Source organism: Spea bombifrons, chromosome 4 (genome assembly GCF_027358695.1).
Source record: "Spea bombifrons isolate aSpeBom1 chromosome 4, aSpeBom1.2.pri, whole genome shotgun sequence".
Lineage (NCBI taxonomy): Eukaryota > Metazoa > Chordata > Amphibia > Anura > Pelobatidae > Spea > Spea bombifrons.
This window is the reverse complement of record NC_071090.1, coordinates 76197244-76212548: the sequence shown is the minus strand read 5'-3', so window position 1 is coordinate 76212548 and position 15305 is coordinate 76197244. Positions and strand designations below refer to the sequence as shown.

Here is a 15305-nt window from a genome sequence, read left to right as displayed (position 1 = left end):
ATGAAGTACAGATGCACTTCATTGGTTGATGGCAGAGGAGGCCCCTGCCAGCGACTAATAGAGTTGCTTGTATGGACATTTAAAATCCTGGCGCCAAAGCTGCTGCGTAGTGCATACCGCGTTAACCCTGTATTAACCCCTTCTACAAAAAAAACAGGGAAAAAAACAAACACGAAGAACGTACACGAATATTCGCCTGAACCGAACACAGGAACGGGCGAATATTCGTGGAATACAAAGATTTTTTCCCCCACGAAGATGAACACGAAGAGTTGGCCAGCGCCCAAGTCTACTATTTACTCTATGGAGGCTGTGGAGACCAAGCACAGCCTCCACAGACTGCCCTAAAAAGTGATGTATGCTTTCAAGACACAAAGCGTTGGGATATGACATCACAGGACTGGGGAATGGGTGGCTGTGGGTTTCTATGTCTGAGTTAAATTTGAGGGTCAGTTACAATGCAGCAAATTGTCATAGTATGATATATGTGTAATAAAGTGCTGTGTCCTTTTAATATTCCAAAATGGTGTATCTGTCATTATTTAGGGTATGCATCAAGAGCCAGTAGACAGTTGACAGGTCATGTTTATTTTCCAGATATTATAAAGAGTCATTTTTATCAATACTACAGAGAATTATTAATGTTTGCCATGATAGCTATGATAATTCCCTCAGCTGGTTTAAAGCACTTAAAAGCACATACATTGCTTAGCAATTGCTAATGGACACATCTTGATGCTACATTTTAACTGTAAGTACTATTTGTGTTTATAATATTTCCCTTTTTAATAGACTTTAGTCACTCAGACATGAAATGGCCTAAAATGGCCTTAAAGTTTGCCGTGCTTATTGTTATAAATACTAATTTATTTAAGCAGAATATCTAGTTGTATTTATTTATGTTTAGGAAATATTTGGGTAATACATATAAAAAACGGGAAACAGAGCTTAAGCCCACGTCCACTTAGCTAAGTTTGTCAAATGCGTACATTTCCATAATATAAAAGAAAGGTAAAATTTAATTAGTTTGCAGCTTTCAAAGTTCACACAATATGATATATATATATATATATATATATATATATATATTATTTTTTTATGTTATTATTTGGGGTGCTGAAGGTATGATTTAAAAGCAGGTTTGGAGAATTTGAAAAAAAAAATCTTTGCCAAAAAAGTAAGGTCCAAGGTCTAGATAGTTTCATGTTTTCATCCAAATCCGGTACTGCATGTAGTTTCCATATAATTTTATTCACAGAGAGATCAGAAGAAACCAGACAGCAGTTGGAGAAGGGAAGTTAGCATTGGGGGGGGCAGATACAAGGCAGGGGGAGAGGACAAGGGCACAGACAGGGCAAGGAAGGCAGAGAAGGCTGTGGTGAATGGGTAGAGAGAGGACCAGAAGAATAAGGTCGTGGACACAGAGAGATCTATGGGGAGAGCCTTTTTTTTGGGAAACACATTTTGTTTCCAAATAAAAATTAGCTGTCAGAATTTTTTCAAAACAGGAAACAAACTTCATTGTGCGAAGACAAATGAGCCAGAAACAAAACAAAAATTGGCCCAAAATTAGTTTGGGCCTCGTGCACAAGTGTAGTATACATGAAATCATCATTTAAAAAATGCATTTTGTGTTTACTCTGGTTATCTTCGTCTGTTATTAAAATTAGTTTGATGTGAAACATTTACATGCATTGACTGACATGCAAAAATAAAATAAATTAGGAAGGGGTAAACACTTTTTCACAGCACTGTAGATTGGCATGTGCCAGAGGCTTCTCCGGGTAGGCTACCTGGGTTTAAGCCTCGAGTCAAAAGACTTTAGCTGGGTGTCTCCAATGTTGCACCTTTTATTTTTCCCCTCACACATACAGAGCTTTACCTTCTTCCAGGACAGTGCTTCCTAGGGCAGCTTCTGCATCCATACCTCTGTACTCACAGATTCTATATGCTGTGAAGGACTCTGTTGGTGAAGAAGGCAGACATCTCCCAGAAAGCACTCCCTGTTTACCTCATCGTGAAAAGCTACTCTTCAAGGCTCTTCAAGTCCTCGAACGTGGTAAGTTCTGTTTGGCGCTGGCAAGCTGTTTGGAGGACAAGTGGCACTGGTAAGCTGGTTGGGGCACAAGGATGGCACTGGTTAGCTTGTTTGAGGCAAAAATGGCACAGGCATGCTGTTAGGTTCCCAGGATGGCTTGTTTACGCCATATACAAAGTTTATGCACTTACTGCTCATTGACATTATATACAAAAATGATCTACTCATTTAATTTATGCATTTATTTATTTACTGCTTATTGGCATGATATACAAATTTAATTTATGCATTTACTGCAATTTGGCATCATATACATGATTTAGATGTTTATATTGGTATAAAACCTTGCATAGAAAGTTACTCCTCATTGCTATCATATACCGTATTGGCTCGAATATAGGCCGCACTTTTTTCCCCCACTTTAAGACTTTAAAGTGGGGGTGCGGCCTATATTCGGGGTCTAGTGCCCGACGCCCGGGACATGCAGTCATGCACGGGAGGTTGCCTAAGCGCATCGTCTGGACAGTCACCGGCTGCAGCGATGCGGGTAAACAGCCTATCCGCATCGCCGCAGCCGGTGACCGTCCACACGATGCGTTTTACCTCTGCCCCCAAGACTTACCGGAGCAGACTCCCGGGTGTCTTGCGGGGCGCCGGCGGGGGACATCTACGCAATACGCGTATACAACTTCCGGTTGTATACGCGTATTGCGTAGATGCCCCCCGCCGGCCCCGCAAGACACCCGGGAGTCTGCTCCGGTAAGTCGGGGGGGGGGGAGGAGGACAGTGGCAGCATATCGGGGGGGGCAGTGGCAGCATATCTCGGGGGGAGGAGGGGCAGTGGCAGTATATCTCGGGGAGGGAGGACAGTGGCAGTATATCTCGGGGAGGGAGGACAGTGGCAGCATATCTCGGGGGGGGGAGACAGAGTGGCAGAATGTTTTTTTTTTTTTTTTGGTGCTTTTTAAAGAAAAAAACTTTTTCTTTAAAAAAGCACCAAACTTTTAGGGTGCGGCCTATATACGGGGGCGGCCTATATCCGAGCCAATACGGTAAATCCTTTCTATGTATTTATTGCTCATTGCTCATTTTATATACCTATTGCTCACTGGCATCATCATATAAATCATTTACAGTGCCCTCCGCTAATATTGGCACCCTTGATAAATATGAGCAAAGATGGCTGTAAATATTGGTCTTTAATGTTTAACTTTTCGATCTTTTCTTTCAAAAATACTCTGTTCTCTGGATATCAAACAATTGCAAACACAACACAGATTTATAAGAATTAAACTGTTAAAAATATATGTGGCACAAATATTGGCACTCTTTCAGTCAATACTTTGTCCTACCTCCCTTTGCCAAGATTACAGCTCTGAGTCTACTCCTATAATGTTTGATGAAGTTGAAGAATACTTGACAAGGGATCTGAGACCATTCCTCCTTACAGGATCTCTCCAGATCCTTCAAATTTAGAGGTGGACTCTCGTTTTCCAGTTTACTCCACATGTTTTCTTTGGGGTTCAAGTGAGGGGACTGGGGTAGCCATGGTAGAACCTTGATTTTATGTGTTGATTTTGATGCATGTTTGAAATCATTGTCCCGCTGGAAGATTCAACCACAGCCCATTTTAAGATTTCTGACAAAGAGAGCCAGGTGTTCATTTAATATCTGTTGATATTTTATAGTCAATAATGCCATGAAGGGAAAAGAAAAAATGTTGGTGCGCTAAGCTAGTCTCAGGCTCAAATAATACAAATGTATAATATGAGGCCATATGAGGCTATATGCCATGAATACTTAAAAAAATGTCCCGGTCCTCTGGCTGAAAAACAGCTCAAAAACATTAAAGAGCCACCACCATTTTTAACCGTGGCAATGAGGTACTTTTCCAAATGGCTACCTCTGTGTGCTCCAAACCCACCTCTGGTGCTTATTGCTCAAAAGCTCTATTTTGGTTTCATCTGAGCATAAAATCCGACCGCTTTTGAAGTTTCGGTAGTCTCTAGCAAACTGAATACTCGTATAAGAGTAGAGGCTTTTTTTCTTGAAACTCCTCCAAACAACTTGTAGTGATGTAGGTGACGTCTAATTATAGTTTTGGAGACTTTCTGACCCAAGACGCAAAAAAATTCTGCAATTCTTCAGTTGTGATCCTTGGAGATTTTTTGGCCACTCGATCCATCCTCTTCACAGTGTGTTGAGACAATATAGACATATGTCCTCTTCCAGGTTGATTTATAACATTTTTGAAACAGTTTACTGAAATGACTTAATTATTGTCCTGATAATGGAAATTGGCATTTTCAATTCTCCTGCTATTTTCTTATTGCCACTTCCCATTTTGTGAAGCCCGACAATCTTTTGCTGCACTTTTGCTGCACATTACAGCAATATTCTTTGGTCTTACCCATTGTAATGAACTACTAAGGGAATTTGGTCTATGTGTTACTCTACATTTTTGTGTAGTTTTTAAAGAAAAGATCAAAAGGTTAAACAATAGAAACACAGCCTTATTTGGTCATATTGTTAATATTAGTGGGGGCACTGTAAATGTATGTATTGCTTATATTATACAGTATATACCTATTGCTCATTGGTATCATATATATCATTTATATGCCCACCCAAGCATGTGAGCTTCTTTACTCCACTTCTATAAATCTGCCATGGGCTCTAAACCCCAGATGTTTGTTTTTAATACAACAATAAGAATGCCACTCAGTTGAAATGCCTTTGAGACTGAAAACATTGTTTTCTGTATACATCTGTGATTAAGCTAAACTATAGGCATTTGTTTTGCAGGCATTATTCATTATTGTTAATGGAATTGTCCAACTCGATCAACAGTTCTAGGGTAACGGAGTTTATTCTAATAGACTTCTGTACAAAACCCGAAGATAAAATAGTTTTTTTCCTGCTATTTTCACTAATGTATATGATGACGGTTTTTGGAAATGGGGGAATAATTTTTCTCGTTTATCATAATACTCAACTGCACACGCCCATGTACTGTTTTATTACTAGTCTTTCTTTTTTAGATCTCTGCTATTCTTCAGATATTGTCCCTAAAATGCTAGTAAATTTCCTTTCTGAGAAGAAGTCAATCTCTTATATTGGCTGTGCAGTCCAACTCTTTGTCTTCTGTTTTTTGGGTAGCGCTGAATGTTTCCTCTTTGCAGTAATGGCTTATGATCGATATGTTGCAATCTGCAAACCATTAAACTATGTCTTGGTGATGCAGACACAGACTTGTGTGTCTCTAATATCTGTAGCTTATGCAGCTGGTTTCCTGCATTCAGTTATTGAGATATGTTGCACATTTAGTCTCTCTTTTTGTTCTTCCAATACCCTTCATCATTTTGCTTGTGACTTTCCTCCATTATTAGATGTTTCTTGTACAGATACTTCTCTTAATGAGTGGATTTTGTTTATTCTTTCTTCAGCTATTATAATATCTTCCATCTTCATCATCCTTATGTCTTATGTCACCATCTTCACTGTCATACTGAAGATGAAATCTAATAAGGGGAGAAAAAAAGCATTTTCAACATGTGTATCACATATAATGTCGGTGACTTTACTTTTTGGGACACTCACATATGCATATTTGAGTCCCAAATCCAAATCTTCCAACGGCAACGGAGCTGTGGCTACAGTGTTCTATGCGGTGGTGATGCCCTTACTAAATCCAATGATTTATAGTTTTAGAAATAAGGATATTATAAGTGTATTGAAATCAACACTTCATGTTAGGGACACTTTTGGCTTGAGTGGTTAGTGAAGTTAAGACCAGACTGGATTTTAGTAGCTGGCTCTGGCATCAAAAGAAGTCGCAAATGTACTAATGTTTTGTTTTTGAGGGCATTCAAGTGCCAGACACCATCATTTTGCTTTTATTATAATTACATTTTTAAAAATATATATATATTTATATATATGTATACAGTATGTATATGTAACAAGTTACAGGAAATAATATGATGCAGCAAAAAATAGGAAGGTAAAAGCGCTAAGAGCAATAAAAACAGCAATAAAATAAATAGTCCTATAAATAGCAGCAGCCCACTCGCCAAGGTTTCCTCTTCTTGGCTTGGTAAATAACTTGGAGGTCACAGGAGATAGTGGTTGCGCATAGAGGAGAAGAAAGTCACAATAATATAATATGTGGCTGGCACCGTGTGGTAAGGAGTTAAGGAATGGATACTCACATTTTTTGGGGACTTAAGCAATTAGTCCCACAAAACTTGCATGGGCGATACAATCCTCGCCTGGGGATATCTTTAGCAGCAGTCCTGTGTAGTTCTTTTTTTTGGTTCTCAGGATAAGGTGCACATAAAAAGTTAAACAGAAATAGGCATAGTGCTGAAAATAAATAAGTTTTTTTAAAAACCATTCTTTTCTGCTCCTGGTATCCTTTTATTGTTTTAAACACGCAAGTTTATATCCTTGGGGGGGGATCATTCCACCTACGCCAGAAGGTGTGAGCAATCCATTTATTGCTCACCATATTGTGAGTATATAGTGAACTGTTTTTATTTGTTTTATTCATTTTATTATACAGAAAGCACTATGCCTATTTCTGTTTAACTTTTTATGTGCACCTTATCCTGAGAACCAAAAAAAAGAACTACACAGGACTGCTGCTAAAGATATCCCCAGGCGAGGATTGTATCGCCCATGCAAGTTTTGTGGGACTAATTGCTTAAGTCCCCAAAAAATGGGGAGTATCCATTCCTTAACTCCTTACCACACGGTGCCAGCCACATATTATATTATTGTGACTTTCTTCTCCTCTATGCGCAACCACTATCTTTTGTGACCTCCAGGAAATAATATGAATTGAAGTTCAATTTCAATTTTCCCTAACCTGAAACTCATAAAATGTAACCCTTTTCAACATTAATGTTTAATGGAAAAAAACATAAGGAAAGCACGCATGCCCAGCCATGCTTCTTCCACACCCCTTATCCTGTTCCAATTGGGATGGGGTTAACATAGATTTTTGTCACCTGCTCCCTTCATTCCTTGTCTATTGAGGTGAGGAGGGATAAAATATTTACATTTAAAAAAAAACAGCTCTCTTTTTTGTGAGGTATAAAACAATTTTACTGCTTTTGCATTTTTTCTTGGAAGCATACACAGTTTTGTGAATAGACCCCATTGGCAGAATAAGAGTAGATGTTTAGAGCTATGTTTCACGAATAACCCTTTGAGATTATCATTTTATATGCAATATCCATATCTAGGAACATGCCAGGAGGCTTACTCTTGAGGCTTTGTCTCAATTACTAATTACTGCAACAAGAAAAGGGCAGGGCCAGATCAAGAGAGATGGTGTCAATGTCAAGTAAGCAAAGATAGGATAAAGTCAGTAGCAAAATTAGTTAGGGTATAGGTGTAGATATTGCGCCACCCTTTTAATTTCCATGCAACAGAAAATGTGTTATTGTCAGGAACCACTTTTTCACTGCCTGAACCATCGCTTTTTCATACCTGTTGTATAGAACTCTGCTACCACTAGTGGCCACCGTCCGCCCTCTGGAGCACTCAGAACTCAATTACTAGGATCAGGTGTGCCTTGTTACCTGGGTTGAGCCCTAGTCCATACATTCAGCTGGGCCTTGTTATCTGGATTACCTTGCCTTTATGAACCTGCCCTGCCCCTCAGTCAGGGCCTTTGTATTTAAGTCTATGGACCTTCCTGCTGTGGCTCTGCACCTGTACTGTTCCTGGTTCCCTGCTTTGTGTCCCCTCCAAGTGGACTCCCTGCTTTGTGTCCCCTCCAAGTGGACTCCCTGCTTTGTGTCCCCTCCAAGTGGACTCCCTGCTTTGTGTCCCCTCCAAGTGGACTCCCTGCTTTGTGTCCCTCCAAGTGGACTCCCTGCTTTGTGTCCTTCCAAGCGGGCTGTGTGCCTTTTGTGCCCTTTCAAGCGGGCTCTCTGTCTGTTGTGCCCTTCCAAGCGGGCTCCCTGCCAAAAGACTTATTACCGGTATTTTATTTTGCCATACGTTTCTTGCTTAGACTGTATTACCCTTATTTGCTGGTCCTGTTATATACATAAAATACACTGCATTACCTGGATTTCTGCTTGTGTTGTCTTTGTTTGCATAATCCTGCACTGGGGGTTACAGACTGAACCCCAAGTATCCCCTGCGCATGGGCTCCTACCCGACCTGATCACCCGAGTCCTGACAGTTATTTACACCCCAGTGAACTTGTTACATAGCCCCAGCCTCTGGCTCTGAGCTGGTGGAGTAACTTAACCATGAAATAAATACCACTGCTAATGGAAGGTCTTTTCATATTGAAATGTGAGACAAGCAGATACATTTAAATAATAAATTCATACCAGCTGTATGGAAAAAAAAATCCATAATTCTCAGAGAAACATGTTGATGTGAATTGTAGCCCTTAGTAGAGGAAGTAATTAGTAGACTTGGGCGCCGGCCAACTCTTCGTGTTCGTGGGGGAAAAAATCTTCCTATTCCACGAATTTTAGCCCGTTCCTGTGTTTGGTTCTGGCGAATATTCATTTGCATTCTTCGTGTTTTGTTTTTTTTCTTCATTTTGTGCCATGTTTTGTAGAAGGGGTTAATACGGGATTAACGCGGTACGCACTACGCAGCAGCTTTGGCGCCAGGATTTTAAAGGTTCATACAAGCAACTCTATTGGTGGCTGGCAGGGGCCTCCTCTACCATCAACCAATGAAGTGCACCTGCACTGCATTGGTTGATGGCAGATGAGCCCTCTGCTGGCGACCAATAGAGTCGCTGGTACAGACTTTAAAAATCCTGATGCCGCAACTTGGCCGGGGGAGACCACTGGTCTCCTCACTCCAATAGTTACAGGTCCATACGAATGACCAGTAGAGTCGCTTGTACAGACCTTTAACTCTTGGAGCGGGGAGACCATGGTCTCTCCAGGCCAAGTTCCGCCTTCAGAAGTTAAAGGGCCATGCGAGCGACTCTATTGGTCGCCTGCAGAGGCCTCCTCTCGCATCAACCAACAGAGTCACTTACTCGGTCCTTTAACTCCTGACGGGGAACATGGCCTGTCTCCGCGCTCCAAGAGTTAAAGGTCCTTAACTCCTCACGGCGTACCTATGGATTTCCACTCCCATTATCTACGCAGCATTGCAGGGGTTAACGGGAGCGTAAATCTGTAGGTTCACCATCAGGAGTTAAAGGGCAATAAGAATGACAGATACATAGTGGTAAACAGAAAAAAACATGGGCAGCCCATTTTATAGAGTGGATACAACTAATACACCTGAAGATGTAGAACTTTACTAGGGTAGTGAAGAAAGGTATATCACTGTTCGTATATTTATTTCCATTCATCTGACTATACATATCAGCATTATTAATCATTAATCTTTCTATTTTTAACTGTCAATGCTCATGATTATATTGATTATCCTCCATTTAATCTATATTGCATGGTGAATAGATGATTCCTTAGAATTTCTATTTTGATTGGTTAATGCTTTGATTTATACAAATTTGATTTCATTAAAATTTGTATTGCATTTGTTTAATCCTTTAATTATTCAACTTATTATTGTTCATTTAGAATAATTTTATAGTTTGTGGTTTTGCTTATTAAGAATTTTGTCGCTGTTCTCTTGCTGTCCTGTGTGTTTATATTCTTTTTTTTTTTTTATAAAAGTTTATCTAGAAGTGAACTGTTATTGTTGTACAAGGCTATACCTTCAAATTAATACATGTAAAATCATTTGGTTCATAATTTAAAGATAACATGTCACATAACCGTTGACAACATTTTATCTTTGTACACCTGTAGACATTTAACGATACATAGTTTAAGACTGTGAGGAAACAATTGGTGACAGACTTTGTAAAAGTTATTGTACAATTTATAATGTAAAAAGTGTTACCATCGGAAGCTCTTTAAGGTTTTAAAGAGCAGTCCAGAACCAAAATGTGAGGCAAATTTGCCATTCACAATGGAACCAACAAACCCTGTTTGTTGTGCGTTTTGGCCTGCTGTTCCAGTGGCTTCTGTTAGAACTAAAGAATACATTTTTGTGTCCACATTTATGAGAGAGATTATTCTATAGTTTAGGATTTTAGTCTTATCGTTATCTGGCTTCAGGATTGGATGTATGTTCGCCGATAACATTTCTTTTTACATATAGTTTTCACTTATCTCCATAAATAGATCAAGCACATGAATTTCAATTCAAAGGTCTTGAAAAATAGATTTATGAACCCATCAGTGTCAGGAACCATATTTTTCTTTAAATTGTTTTTTTGTAATATGTTTGTCGGAGTATTTAGTGGGGCCTGTTTTTATTGGTTAGGAATAGATCAATATGTGACTAGGCTGCTTAAACAGTTGTTGGCCTTGCTCCTACAATGTTATTGTGTTTGTATTTTCCTTATAGGTCAGTCGTATATGTTACATAGGCTGAAAAAAAGACATGCGTCCATCAAGTTCAGCCTTTCCTATATCTGTTAATTTGTTGCTGTTGATCCAAAAGAAGGCAAAAAAATAAAAAAAATACCCCAGTTTCGTTCTTTCCAATTTTGCACTAACCAGGGAAAAAAATTCCTTCTTGACCCCAAAATGGCAGTCAGATTTCTCCTTGGATGAATAAGCTGTTTCCCCATAATTAAAGATTATATCCCCGAATATTATGTTTTTCCAGGTATCCATCCAGTTGCTGTTTAAACGTCTGTACAGACTCTGATAAAACTACCTCTGCAGGCAGAGAATTCCACATCCTTATTGTCCTTACTGTAAAAAAAACCCTTTCCTCTGCTTTAGTCTAAATCTCCTTTCTTCCAGTCTAAACGCATGACCACATGTCCTATGCATAGTCCTGTTTATGAACAGATTTCCACACAATGGTTTGTATTGGCCCCGAATATATTTATTTTATTTTATGTGGATGCTTGAGCATGCATGTGTACTTCTGTGTGTGTTATGTCCCGTTTAAGGGGAGGTGTGGCGTGAGAGACCAAATGCAGGAATACAAGGTAGAATACAGTACTCACTGATCACAAATAGTTCCAATGGGATAAACAGAGACAGACCGAAGTTACATAGGCAGGAGACATGCAGAGGTTAAACAGCTGCAATCTGAGGTCACTGAGGCTGGCAGAAAACAGTAGGTTAATCGGTATGATCCGAGGTCACAAAGGCAGGAAGCAGGCAAACTGTTTAACAGGTACAATCCGAGGTCACAAAGGTGGGCAGCAGGCTCTGTCTTGCTGCTCTGCCGCGGGCGTGCTGCTTCACTGCTGAGTGCCGGATATGATGTCATATTCCGGCGATCAGCATGAAATGCCGGCACTGCAACCAAGACAGAGGCCTCTCAGAGTAGAGTGAGTATACTCTGTGTGGAGTGGAAATTCTCGCTGGAAGGGTATTCCCATATATATTATTTTATTTGTGTTTCACATATAATGTTTTTCACTTATTAATTGGGTGCGCAGACACTTGTGAGTTATTTTAGACAAAGACACATGTTCACTCACTAAAATAAACAAACATATCCAGGCACTCATGCTAACATATCCAAAGACACATGTTCACATACACTAACACCTAAACACACCCACTTTAACTAACATACCCAGGCACACACACTAACATACCCAAAGGCACATGTTCACACCCTAAAATACTAAAACACACACTAACATACCCAGTCACACATTCACTAACATACTCACAGACAGATGTTAACATACTAACATTCACAGACACTTTCACTAACAAACCCATATACACATGCTAACATACCCAGGTACCCATTCTAACATAAAACGTACCCAGACACATACACTAACATACCCAGGCAGACACTAATATACATACTCAAACAGACAGTATCATAAATACCCAGACACACACTAACATACAGACACACACACTAAATTCCCTGGCAGACACAAGTTAACATACTCAGGCAGACACACATGCACACCCAGGCAGACGCTAGCATACATACCTAGACCCACACTAACATACATACCCAGACCCACACTAACACACAGACACACACATACAGACACACACTTAAATACCCAGACACACACATACATACACAGACACACATACATACCCAGACAGACACATTAAAATGTCCAGGCAGACACACACTAACATACCCAGGAAGACACTAAATTACATACCATAGATACACATTAGTAGACAGGTTCACACACCCACTAAAATAACCAGCCAGGCACACTCTTATTTACCCAGACAGATACACACTAACATACCCAGACACATACATACCCAGGCAGGCATACACTAACATACTCAGATAGACACTATAAAATACATAGCCAGAAACACACTAACATACAGACACACACATGAAAATTCCCAGTCGGACGCACACTAATATACACAGACACACACACACAAATTAACATACCCAGACAGGCACTAACATACTGTACATACCCAGGCAGGCACACACTAACATACACAGACAGATGCTAACATACATGCAGCTCACTTACCCAGTGAAGCCTGAGCCTCCTTTGATGCAGCTGCCCCTGCTGGGTCATTCAAAACAAAGTTGCGTGACTCCCCTCCTGAACGTTAGGGAGATAAACAGGTAAGTCCATACATCAGGACTTACCTCTTTATCTTACCTACTCCAGCAGCATACCTACATTATGTGAAGTAATTATTTCATGATGCTTTCTAGTACATTTATACCACCTGCTTATTATGCCCAAGATTTCACATTACAAGTATAAAGTACATTTTAACAATTATAAAGAGAGCCCCTAAGACTTTCACTAGTATCTAATGTATACATTAATGCTATAGCAAGCCAAGATAAAAATATCTAGAAAAAAAGATGTGGATTTTTTTCTGTTCCAGCTTGCTCTAACTACTAAAGGAAGTTATTGACCTGCACATCTAAGCTGCTGTAAGATATGGGGCATTCATATGCAGCTACTAGCAAAGGAGTAAATCACTTCCTGAATCTGGTACATGTAGTTTTATCTAAGGTATATTTTTTTATCTACTTCTGTGAGAAAGCACATTTACTTCATTAATATAACTTTACTAAGAGATAATGTGAATTTTCCATGGTTGTATTGAGTATGCAAATATATAAAACAGAAAAAGACACTCAGTCTTTACAGAGTGTGTTATTTTACGTTAACGAATGAAGAAAATGCTGTTGAGAGAGATAACAAGCGAATGCCATGTCATGAATCGAATACAAAAAGTTCTCATTGTAAGAATGATACAGTGAAGACAGACAGAGTGCTTTATACTTAAGAGCTAAAGTGATTTACTAACACGAGGAAACATAAGTATGATATAAGATATTGTATGTTTGGTTTCCATTTTAATACCAATGTTAAATCATAATTGTATATTGTAATGCTAACTGTTTAATCAAACTGAATCCAAAAGTGGGATCACACAAGTTGCCTTTCTTAACTCTGGTCTGTGACCTGATCTCTATAAAGTAACAGACTCTAATGTAGATACCTGGAAAACAAACTGACAGCTATTACCATTGTGCAAAAACAGTCTTTGAGATTTTTTAAATAATGGTGATGTGATGACGGGTTAATTAAAGTCTCTTTACAATCATTAATTTCTGGTTTACTCGCTTGAGAGCTTGTTTCATTTCATGGTTTCGTAGACTGTATATAAGAGGGTTCAGCATGGGAATAACCAGCGTATAAACTATAGAGATAATCCTGTCTTGGTCTAAAGAATAATTTGAGCTGGGTCTCATATACATGAAGAGAACTGTGCTGTAAAAAAGAATGACACAAATAAAATGAGAGCCACATGTTGAGAAAGCTTTGCGTCGTCCCTGAAACAATCTAGTTTTTAGCACGGCATATAAAATGGAAGCATATGATATAACAATAACAATAATGGAACTTACAGTAACAGAAGAGGCGAATAAAGATAAAACCAATTCATTTATTTTAATATCAGAGCAGGATAATTTTAGCAGTGGTGGGATATCACAAAAGAAATGTCTAATTTGATGAGAGCCACAGAATGATAACCGAAAAGTGGTGCATGTCTGAATTAAAGAGTGAGCAAAGCCACCTACATATGCTCCAGTCAACAGCTGAATGCACATCTTCTTTGTCATTTTCATTAAATAAAGCAGAGGATTGCATATGGCAACATAACGATCAAAGGCCATAGCTGCCAGAAGAAAACTTTCTGTACTGCCCAAAGCAATGAAAAAATACATTTGAAAGGCACATCCCAAGTAAGATATGTTTTTCTCTTGGTATAGTAAATCAACTAACATTTTAGGAGTGATTCCTGAAGAATACCAAAAGTCAATAAAGGAAAGATTAGCCAGAAAGAAATACATTGGGTTGTGAAGTTGAGAATCTGTCCATATGAGCAGCATAATCCCCAGGTTTCCAGAAACAGTGATAATGTACATTGACAAAAATAGTGGGAACAGAATGACATGAATATTCAATTGGTCACTAAATCCTAAGAAGTTAAAGGTATCCACAGATGAAGTGTTATGTCCTGTAGATACAAATCCACATAGAAAATTAAAGCAATGATAGAGATTTACTAAAAAGCCAACTTATTGCGTCAAAATGCTAGTGAAAAAGCTAATGTTACTTGCCAAACTGTGGGGCTGAACATAGGAGACCTAGGAGGTAATATTTTAAGCAGTTTCTAATAAAATACCTGGTTAATATATAATACACCTACCTTGGTTGCTTTGCCTAACATAGGTTAGCTGTGGCATTTTCTGGTGGTGTTAATATACAGAATTGTTCATGTGTCCCCACATAGAATGTTACATATGTGTATATGAACATTGAGCAGTGTGTAGATATCTTTGGCTATGAAAGTGTCTGTGAAATTAGAGGAAAATATAATGAGCATAGGTATTGATTAGGTAAAAGAACATGGTATTCTTTAGTGTCCGGTGGATGTTGTGACAGACTGGAGAAGTCTGTCTGAGGAACAGGTCTATCCATAGCCCAAGAACACATTCTGAAAAGAGTCAGCTGTAGAGAATACAGATTTTGCACAGTTTGAACCCTCCTTTGATGATTACAGAGCCACATAACTCTTGCCTCTCATGCAGGGGTTTTGCTACAACATGTGTACTTACTCAATCTATCATTGTGTAGTACAGAATCATAATTCTCAGGGAACGAAGTAGCAGAGGCGACAACAAATTAGAGAGTGCAGAGATCACAACAAATGATTTTCTACTGGCCTTAACAAGAAACAGTAGTTTGATCTTTGATCAT

The 15305-nt window shown here is 39.1% G+C and overlaps 2 protein-coding genes across 2 annotated transcripts; one reads left to right on the top strand and one right to left on the bottom strand.

Moving 5' to 3' along the window:
* Positions 1–4862: 4862 nt before the first annotated feature.
* LOC128491424 (olfactory receptor 5I1-like) lies at positions 4863–5819 on the top strand. Its single transcript, XM_053463748.1, has one exon. The coding sequence runs from the start codon at positions 4863–4865 to the stop codon at positions 5817–5819; it is 957 nt and encodes a 318-aa protein (XP_053319723.1).
* Positions 5820–10154: 4335 nt separating this feature from the next.
* On the bottom strand, positions 10155–14791 carry LOC128491423 (olfactory receptor 1086-like). The gene is made up of 3 exons (XM_053463746.1): positions 14755–14791; positions 13662–14610; positions 10155–10197 (listed from the first exon to the last, which is right to left on the bottom strand). Exons 1-3 carry the CDS (start codon positions 14789–14791, stop codon positions 10155–10157), a joined length of 1029 nt encoding a protein of 342 aa, XP_053319721.1.
* Positions 14792–15305: the final 514 nt, after the last annotated feature.

What these genes read in the sequence shown, in the direction of transcription:
- LOC128491424 (XM_053463748.1), top strand. Translation starts at nt 4,863, where the DNA reads ATGGAATTGTCCAACTCGATCAACAGTTCTAGGGTAACGGAGTTTATT.
- LOC128491423 (XM_053463746.1), bottom strand. Translation starts at nt 14,791, where the DNA reads ATGCCACAGCTAACCTATGTTAGGCAAAGCAACCAAG. An exon ending in TGTTAGGCAAAGCAACCAAG is followed by an intron (nt 14,611 to 14,754) that starts GTAGGTGTATTA and finishes TTGGCTTTTTAG; the next exon opens with TAAATCTCTATCATTGCTTT. An exon ending in ATGAAACAAGCTCTCAAGCG is followed by an intron (nt 10,198 to 13,661) that starts AGTAAACCAGAA and finishes AGTGAAAACTAT; the next exon opens with ATGTAAAAAGAAATGTTATC.